The sequence below is a fragment of the Grammomys surdaster genome, unplaced genomic scaffold, assembly GCF_004785775.1.
Source record: "Grammomys surdaster isolate TR1022 unplaced genomic scaffold, NIH_TR_1.0 1164, whole genome shotgun sequence".
NCBI lineage: Eukaryota > Metazoa > Chordata > Mammalia > Rodentia > Muridae > Grammomys > Grammomys surdaster.
In genome coordinates this window covers 4,356,185-4,366,280 of record NW_021605583.1, presented here as the reverse complement: position 1 = coordinate 4,366,280, position 10,096 = coordinate 4,356,185, and the positions used below count along the sequence as shown (strand labels likewise).

General features: G+C 48.9%; 1 protein-coding gene across 1 annotated transcript; it reads left to right on the top strand.

Moving 5' to 3' along the window:
* Positions 1-7,387: 7,387 nt before the first annotated feature.
* On the top strand, positions 7,388-9,628 carry Apoa5 (apolipoprotein A5). Its single transcript, XM_028783705.1, has 3 exons — positions 7,388-7,860; positions 7,950-8,049; positions 8,504-9,628. The coding sequence occupies exons 1-3, from the start codon at positions 7,812-7,814 to the stop codon at positions 9,468-9,470; spliced, it is 1,116 nt and encodes a 371-aa protein (XP_028639538.1). The 5' UTR covers positions 7,388-7,811; the 3' UTR covers positions 9,471-9,628.
* Positions 9,629-10,096: the final 468 nt, after the last annotated feature.

Genomic DNA, 10,096 nt, shown 5'->3' with positions numbered 1-10,096 from the left:
TCTCTCTCTCTCTCTCTCTCTCTCTCTCTCTCTCTCTCTCTCTCTCTTGTTGTTGTTGTTATTGTTCTCGTTTAGAGGATAATGGAGACATAAAAACAGAGACTGGGGGCAGAACAAGATCCAATGCCAGCAGGGGAAACAGCAGGTCCTGTACCTGTGGGCGTGTGGGGCTATGATGTGGCGCTTGGGCAGTCCCACTGCAGTGGTCTAGGGTGTGGCTTTCCTTGGCAGACATTCCACTGCTGGCCTCTCTGACTTCCTGGGGTCACAGCAGCACCGCTTCCATTGCCACTGTCCTCCCAGGGGGCTACAAGATTCAGATTCTGCCGTACACTGTCTCCTGCCTGCACCCCCAGATGTTGAAATCTGTGTGGAAGCCTTGGTGACCCCATCACTCTCCCATTCTGTGTATTGCACAACTGTCATCACCTGGCTGACTCCAAGACTGGCCAGAAGCTCTAGCGGGAGCCAGGTCTACTTGGACCACATTGTAACAAACTCCAGGTGCCTGGGTGGCTGAGAGGATAACTCCCTTGGCAGCCTTGTCTGAGAAGAGGTCCCTGGGGAGACAGAGAACCACCTACTTCTGCCTCTTATTGTGCTGGGATTAAAGTGTATATCACTATGCTAGCTCATGTTTGCCTATTATTTTTATTTTATTATTATTATTATTATTATTATTATTATTATTTGAGACAGGATCTCACTATGTAGAGAACAGGCTGCCCTCAAACTCACAGACATTTACATGCCTCTGTCTCCCGTGTGCTGGGATTAAAGGCATGTACCACCACACCTGGCTATGCCAGGCATCTAGACTATTTTTTTTTTTAACGTTTAACCTGACCATTTAGGCCTTGCACATATCTTTTTTTTAAATATTTATTTATTTATTTATTTTATGCACATGAGTACACTGTAGCTGTCTTCAGACACACCAGAAGAGGGCATCCAATCTTATTACAGATGGTTGTGAGCCACCATGTGGTTGCTGGGATTTGAACTCAGGACCTCTGGAAAAGCAGTCAGTGCTCTTAACCACTGAGCCATCTCTCCAGTCCTGCATCTAGACTATTAACCCATTAAAGAAACCTTCAAGGAACCTGTCACACTGGTACCTGAAGACAAAAGCAGGCAGTTTCCTTTAACACCAGGAAGAAGTGGGTCTTGTTATAATTCTGACTTCCAAGTACAAAATGATGGAAGGTAAATTTGATGGCATAAATAATAAGCAATGTTTTCTATACAACAAACAAACAAAACATATTAAGCAAAGTAAAAGAAAACTTGGCTGGCAAGTTGCCTCAGTCGGGGAGGTGCTTGCTGACAAGCCCCGATGAACTAAATTCCATCCTCAGGTCCCATGGTAGAAGGAGAGAACTGACTCTCCAAAACTGTCCGCTAACGTCCACATCATAGGATGTTAGACACACACAGAGACACACTCAGACACACACACACACACACACACTAAATGGAGAAAAAAGAGAAGAAACTAAAAGATGATTTGCAACTTATATCCTTGTGGTGGCTGTTTTGGGTTGTCAACTTGACTACATCTGGAATTAAGTAAAACCCAAGGAACTGGGTACATTTGTGAGAGACTTTTCTTAATTAAATCATTTGAAACAGGAAAACCCACCTTTAACCTGAGCCACATCTTCTGGTGGCAACATATATTAAGGACATGGAAGAAGGAAGCTTTTTCTCTTTGCCTGCTTGCCCTTGCTGGCAAATCCATTCCTTCACTGGTGTTAGAGCCTATTTCTTTGTGATTCCAGCATATACTAAAGACCAGCTGAGACATCCAGTCTTGTGGACTGAACAAGAACTAGATTCTTGGCCTTTCCATTGGTAGGCAACCATTGTCGGACCAGCTGGATCACAGCCTGTAATAAACCATGTATATTACATATATGATATATACATACATATGATGTGTATATGTGTGTTTGGTGTGTGTTTGTGCACATACATGTGCACATGCCATGGTGCATATGTTGAGGTCAGGGAACAATTTGTAGGGGTTGATTTTCTCCTTCCCTATGAAGGATCAAACTCAGATAGGCCCAGCAGAAGCACTCTTACCAGACAAGGCATCTTGCCAGCCCAGTTTTTAGGTTTTTTTATTGTGTCTGTGTGAGACAGAGTCTCACATGGCCCAGGGTTCACACTGGATTTGTAGCTGAGGATGACCTGAATTCTTGATCTCCTGCCTTCACCTCGCTAGCGCTGGGATTACAGGCATGTGCCACCACCCCAGGCAGGTAAAGCAAAACCAAACCAAGCCAAACAACCAACCAAAAGACACTTTTATGCAGAGCTTGTAGACTCACAGAACAGAACAATTCCTCTAGTGAGAAATATCAAACAATACCCAGCACTCATGGTTGATCCAACAATCTCACGTCTAAGCATCTACCCAAGACTAAGATCTCCAAAAGTGAACAGACACAGAAAGTCACTCACCATGGCATTATGTCACTATAACATGGACCTGAATGACACATGCCCCCAGAAGCCGGTATGTTGATGGCTTGGTCTTAGCTCATGCTTTGCTTCTTCCACTATGAACGAGTCTGGATTTTACCACGGGGTAAGGCAGTCACAAGTAAATTGTTTTGGTTGTCAAGATATTTTATTTTGTCTTTAACTTTTTTTTTTTTTTTCGAGACAGGGTTTCTCTGTGTAGCCCTGGCTGTCCTGGAACTCACTCTGTAGACCAGGCTGGCCTCGAACTCAGAAATATGCCTGCCTCTGCCTCCCAAGTGCTGGGATTAAAGGCGTGTGCCACCACCACCCAGCTGTCTTTAACTTTTTTTTTTCAATTATAAACCAGGTGTGGTGGGACATGCCTTTAATCCCAGCTCTCTGAAGGCAGAGGCAGATGAATCTTTAGGAGTTCAAGGCCAGCCTGGTCTACATAGTGAGCTCCAGGACAGCCATGGCTATGTAGAGAGACCCTGTCTCAACTCTTCCCCCCACCCCACACCTCATTTTAAAAAACTATGATTTATTCTATGCCTAGGAATGTTTTGCCTGCACACATATATGTGCACCTCACATGTGTCTGGTGCCTGCAGATGCCTAGGGAACGGAGTCGCAGACAGTTGTGAGCTGCCATGTAGGTGCTAAGAATTGAACCTGGGTCCTCTGGAGGAGCAGACAGTGCTCTTAACTGCTTAGCCATCTCTCCAGCTCCATTGTCTGTCTTTAGGAGGTGACAGAGTTGACACCTTTTGTATCCCCAGTTGACTCTTGGCAACTGATGAATTTGGGAGATGGAGAGATACTTGCAGGCTGGTGAGGTGGCTCAGCAGGTAAAGGCATTTGCTGTCCAGCCTGAGGACTTCAGTCAGATCCCTCATGACGGAGGGAGAGAACCAACTTCTATATGTTTTCAACGTGTGCACAATAGCACGTACACTCATAAACTCTGTCACACACATACTCGCTCCCTTCCTCTCTGTCTTAATAAAAAAAAATATTTTTTAAACAAAGGTTTGCACAGAAGTTTCTGGTGCTTGCGTTCTCAGTTCTTTCTCTGTGTTCCCCCAGAGCTAGGCGATTGGAAGGATCTGACATGATGTGCCTCCCAGTGTGGTGTGATGGGAGGTCCCCACCTCTCCCTGATAATATTCCTACCTGAAACACTTTAAACATAACTTGATCTGTGGTGCCTGAGGCCAGAGGGTTGTGAATTCTGGGCCAGTTAGGGCTACACAAGACTTGTCTCAAAAACAACCAGAGACAAGTGGGGGAAAGGTTAGGACTGATATTTGACTGTAGCCTAGAAATTATTCGTTTTTTGAGCCAAGATTTCTCTGTATAGCCCTGACTGTTCTGGAATTTACTCTGTAGATCAGATTGGCCTCAAACTCAGAGATCTGCCTGCCTCTGCCTCCTTAGTGCTATGATTAAAGGTGTGTGCCACCATCCCAGGCATGAGGTAAGACATCTAGAAAACAAGCATCTGGTTTTCTGTTGCCGTAGTGGAGGGACAGTGACTTTACTAAGTAGAGCCAAAGGAGACAGCTGTTTCTCCCATAGATTTTGAGGCAGGTGCTCTTTTGGTGCCATTGTCCCCTGTACTTCTAGAAGAGTCTGTTGCTGCTGTCTCTGAACTTCGGGAGGAGCCTGTCGAGAAGTTTTACAGTTTCCAAAATGTCGCTGTTTTTGTCTCCTTTTTTGTCCTCGTGGACGTATGCTTCTTTAAAGCACTTTAATGGCATTTTATTGGGCTTTCAGGAAACAGCTTGAGGAGAGAGTGTGTACGATCAATTGATCAATCAACGCCTTTACTGGCAGTCAGCCCAATGTTCTTTAGTGTCTTTCCCCCCATTTACCAGTTTGCAAGTTCTCCTTTCTTTCTACTCATTCGATGGATTCTCTTTAAAACCTTTATAATGCTGCCTGACGTAAAAAGGAAGAGACGATCAATATTGCTGTCTTCTCCCTGGATAAAGCAAGACTGCAGAACACTTTCACTTTGATCTGTCCTTTTTCCATTTTCTACATTATTTTGGTTTAATATTTTAGCTCCCCATTGTTCAAAGGAGTCCCAGCATCAATATGGTGCATCTTTTATCAACCCTGCCTCCGTGGTGCTTACAGATCCACGCACTAAGAACACCGTAGTACATTAGATATAGTACATTACATATGAATAGAACTTGTTAGGTAGAACTACATGAAATTGGCCAACATTTGATCACTTTTTTAGTTATCAAGACTGATTTCATTTACACAGATCACAAAACAAATACATACATACTTCCAGTCATCCTAAACCCTTCCACACTGATGCTCCAAGGTGCTGGCAGACAAGAAAGCACAACTATGTCTTGCATTCACCCCTCCCATATGTCTAGGTTCAGCCAGAAAAACAGAAGCCACTCCGTGTGCTTCAAGCACAAAGTCTTCTGTGCAGAGATGAAGTGTTGTCACAGTCAGGGGCCGACCTGAGAGACAGCTCAGCAGGTTAGAGCGTGGGCTGCTTTTGCAGAGGGTCTAGGTTCAGGTCCTAGCTCTCACAGTGGTCGGCTCATAACTGCCTGTAACTCCAGTTCCAGGGGCTCTGATACCCTCTTCTGGCCTCCTGAGGCACCCCCCACCCCACAGACACATATATACAGATATTTAAAAGCAATCTTTTAAAAAGAAAAAAAAAACAAACAAAATTTAAGACTAGCTGATACAGTAACTCTGGACCGGAAGTTTACTAAAACACATTGTAATATAGGCTAAGGCATGAATATTAGGAGAAATAAATGTTCAGAAAAGTGTGAGACGTGTCAGGTGTGGGCTCCTCAAGAGACGAGTGGTCCACTGCTTTTACAGTAGTCATACATAGGACTTGGGTGAGGCTTGACATTATTATCTTATCAATGGGTATCAGGGTACCTGATAGTATAATAACCCATTAAAAAGTCGAGTCCGTAGGGGATATAATAAAGTAGGGTACCTTTGTTGTAAACAGTGTTGTTTGAGATTTTCAGGCAGTGTCTGGGGAAAGCAAGGAGTCCCTGCCTGAGATTCTATATCCATGTCTGTTTTAACATAAAGCATCTCTATATGAAAGGAATAGTAGCTATGTCGCCAGCCTTTATAGTGAATGAAAATATAAAAAAAAAAAAAAAAAAAAGCAAAGGAAAGGAACACGACTGCTCCTAGCGATGGTGGAGGAGACAGCTCATTGTAGATGTGCGGGAGAGCAGCGCCAGAGGCGAGGACATCTGGGAGAGTCTAGACAGACCAGACTGAGCTAGCCCATATGGGGAGAGGGGGAGGGGGAAGGGGAGAGGGGGTGAGAAAAGAGGGGGTGCAGCCAGGAGGCCCAAAGGTACAAAGAAAGTGGGTAACCAAAATGGTTAGATTATTTAGGGTAGTGCAGCACTGGCTCCCTGGGCTGGAGCTTAGGGTAGGAGGTGGTGTAAGCCAGCCGGGAGGGCCCTGAGCAGTGGTGTGGCCGCCAGGTCCCCTTTGATATGTTAAATAGGCACTTCTGCCTTCTGTTCCAGTTTTGAAACCTAACGTCTAGCAACTGGTAGGTATTCTTGCTTAGGTGAGAGGCTCCATTCTGATTCTAGAATGAGTTCCTGTCCTCTTTTAAGTCCCTGCAATTTCCCCTGTCTCAGGATTTCAAGCGAACGCCTGTAATCCCGTTTTATGTGGTGTTGGGGATCAATCTCTGGGCTTTGCGTATTCTAGTAAGTACAGCCCTTTTTTAGTGACTCAGGTGCTGGGGTGGAGTGCTAAGTTCTGCGGCTTCTTTTTCTTTTCTTAGTTTTGTCATTTGAGACAGGACCTTCTGCTGCAGCCCAGACTGGCCTCAAATTTATAATCCTCCTGCCTCAGTCTCCCCAGTGCTGTGACGATAGGCATACACCCTCATGCCCGGTACATGTGCCTGAGAGGTTAAGTGGCTCAGGGAGGGGTGAGGTTTTGTGTGGAGACATGGGATGTGGCTGGCACACAGGGTCACGGTGAAGGGTGGAGAGAAGAATCGGAACTGTGGCTGTAGAAAGTTCTGAATGCAATCGAGGAGAAAAGCGACCGAGACCCTGTGTGGGTGGAGGCAGGGGGACTGACTGAAGGTTGGGGGCATTTAAGGGAAAGGATGCATCCTCCTTTACAAGCCTCCTCCTGTGCAAGCCGATGGAGGAAGCTTATCATAAGAGAAACATCTGGGCTTCCAGGCTTCCCTCCTCAGAAGCCCAGGGCGGGGTGGAGCCCAGCCTTTCCTGTGGGAGAAGACTCCTGAGGGGACTAACCCCTGACATCCAAAGTCCCTGACCCAGATGCAGCTTGCCTATCCTTCTTCAACAGGACCTGGCTTCTCCAGCTCAATCCTGGAGAGAGAGGAGGGTTTGTAACCTTATAAATCCTGGCTCTTCTCAGGCTGTCACAGTGGCCATGGTGGGACAGGTAAGGCCAGCCCAGGCTCTAGCCAGTCCTGGACACTGTTCCTCTGGCTGGAGTGCAGAAGATGCTGGAGAGTTGAGTAAAGGCAGGGCCCTCAGTGTCTACTGGCAAGCCAGTCAGCAAGTAAGAGGGGGAATGCTGGTCACAGGATGTGGGGGGTGAGTTCTGCCTACTCTTAGTAAAGGCTCCAGGGAGCCACATATCTACTGGGACAGCCTCCTGAGGCTAGGGAGCTTATTAACCCCGACAGCGCCAGGGGATGAGAAAAGGTGAGTGTGCTAGTAGCCAGCTGGGGTCATCCTTCTTTGACCCTCCACGTGGTGTTTGTTCAGAGGAATTGTTGTCAGACTCCCTGGCGCCTACAGTATAAAGCAGAATGTTGGTTCTCTCTGTGGCCAGAACTGAGCAGGTGAGCTTGCATGGCACAGGGGTGGGGTGGGGGTGGGGTGGCTGCAATGGTACTGGTACGAGAGAGCTGCAGATTCGGGCTAGCCAAAAACCTACCACGTTGTGTATGCCGGTTCTTAGCCTTAAAATGGGCTCGGAGGCAGGAAGACAGGCAAACAAGGGAGCTAGACTGCTTTGAAGTGGATGGGGAATCTCTGTAGGGCAGCCTGAGTTCCAGGCTCCCTACTTTGTGACAGAGATAAGGAGCAACCCACCCCTGTTGTCTGAGGAAGACATCTCTTCCCTCTAGCCCCACTCCCAACCCCCCTAAGTACCTAGTTAAGTCCTCTAGAGCTTTCAACATGATGTCACCTACACATCGGGAAGCATTATCAGGATTTGGGGCAGGCAGCCCCTAGAGCAGGCTTCCTAGATCTAGTCCCTTGCTTTGCCTCTCCTCCTGATCAAGCCTCCACCTACCTTCCTTCTCAGGGTTCATCATGGAAAGCATGGCTGCAGTCATCACTTGGGTCCTCGCCCTCCTCTCAGGTGGGTCTTCCGGCTGACTTCAGCGTGGGCTTGGGATGGAGGATGGTTTTGAGGGGCCTGGTCCTTAATTGTCTCATCTTTCTTTGCAGTGTTTGCAACCACTCAGGCACGGAAGAGCTTCTGGGACTACTTAGGCCAGAACAGCCAGGGCAAAGGCATGATAGGCCAGCAGCAGAAGCTGGGACAGGAGTAAGTAGCCTGGGCAAGGGTGTGGTGAGGGTATGAGACAGCCCTACTGTGGAATGATTCCTTGGCTCTGTGGTGAACACGAAAGCTGACGGAGGCAGCTCTGCTTACACTACCAAACACACCCCAGTCATCTTGGGCACCCTCTGCCCAAGTCTCTTCTGCCCTGTGGCTCCACTGGGGTATGGCACCTGAGATTAGCATGCCACAGAATGACAAGATGGTGTGAATCTTGGCATGTGGGTGACACCTTCTTGGATGGTGTAGTAGAGCTAAATGCCATTTTGTGCTCTGAATGTACCAATGCAGTTGGCTGGGGTCACAACTAAAGACCCTGACTCTGGGGCCACTCCTCTTGCCCTGGCTTCTGCAGAGCATTGGTGACCCACAGCTCTGTGACATGGGAGATTTCAAGGCTAGCAGTCTAATGGTCTGGTTCTCTGTCCTCCTTCTCCAGGAGCCTGAAAGGTAGCTTTGAGCAAGACCTCTACAATATGAACAATTTTCTAGAAAAGCTGGGTCCCTTGAGAGGGCCTGGGAAGGAGCCTCCTCAGCTGGCACAGGATCCAGACGGTATTCGGAAACAGCTGCAGCAGGAGCTGGGGGAAGTGAGTGCACGCCTGGAGCCCTACATGGCTGCGAAGCACCAGCAGGTAGGCTGGAACTTGGAGGGCTTGAGGCGGCAGTTGAAACCCTACACGGTGGAGCTGCTAGAGCAGGTGGGCCAGAGCGTCCAGGAGCTCCAAGAGCAGCTTCGTGTGGTGGGAGAAGACACCAAGGCCCAGCTCCTGGGGGGCGTGGACGAGGCGCTGAACCTGCTGCAGGAAATGCAAAGTCGAGTGCTGCACCATACAGACCGAGTCAAAGAGCTCTTCCACCCTTATGCGGAACGCTTGGTGACTGGAATTGGGCACCACGTGCAGGAGCTGCACCGGAGCGTCGCTCCTCACGCGGTTGCCAGCCCCACGCGACTCAGTCGCTGCGTGCAGACCCTGTCCCACAAACTCACAGTGAAGGCGAAGGACCTGCACACCAGCATCCAGCGCAACCTGGACCAGCTGCGTGATGAGCTCAGTGCCTTCATCCGAGTTGGCACGGACGGGGCAGAAGACGGAGACTCCCTGGACCCTCAGGCTCTCTCTGAGGAGGTCCGCCAGAGACTTCAGGCTTTTCGACAGGACACCTTCCTGCAGATTGCTGCATTCACCCAGGCCATTGACCAGGAGACAGAGGAAATCCAACACCAGCTAGCACCACCCCCACCTAGCCACAATGCCTTCGCTCCTGAGCTGCGACACTCAGACAGTAATAAGGCCCTGAGCAGACTGCAGAGCCGACTAGATGACCTGTGGGAAGATATCGCCTATGGCCTTCATGACCAGGGCCATAGTCATCTGGGTGACCCTGAAGGTCACTCAGGTTAACTCTCCAGCTCATTGTCTGGACCCTGGCCAATTAGGTAGAGGGTGGAGGGTCCTGCACACTATAGGTGAAGCCACCGAAGGTGCTGCTGTCCCAACCTATCCAGCCTCCTCAACTGCCCCACTCAGGTGCATTACACTCAGTAGGTTTTGCAAACCCAGCTTCTGGTGCTCATTGGGACCTCTAAGTAGCAAGAGTGGGGTGAAGGGAGTGGGGAGATGGGTGTGTGAGGGGGACTGACTGCAAGCCAGTACCTGACCGTGCTGGAAACCTGTGCCACTACAACCTGGGGTCTGGCTCCTGTTACTTCTTGCTGCATGATGGTCACTGTTACCGTGGGTCCATGGAGAGGAACTCGTATCTCTCCAGGGTTGTCATGAGAGCTTTTGTTGGAAGAGAGGAGGAGGAGATGCAGAGATCATATGATGGAGTGTGTACATCCCTGGCGGTGGTCCTGCTGCTGGGTCAGTGATGGGATGGATGTGTACGTCCCTGGCGGTGGTCCTGCTGCTGGGTCAGTGATGGGATGGGTGTGTACGTCCCTGGCGGTGGTCCTGCTGCTGGGTCAGTGATGGGATGGAGTGTGTACGTCCCTGGCGGTGGTCCTGCTGCTGGGTCAGTGATGGGA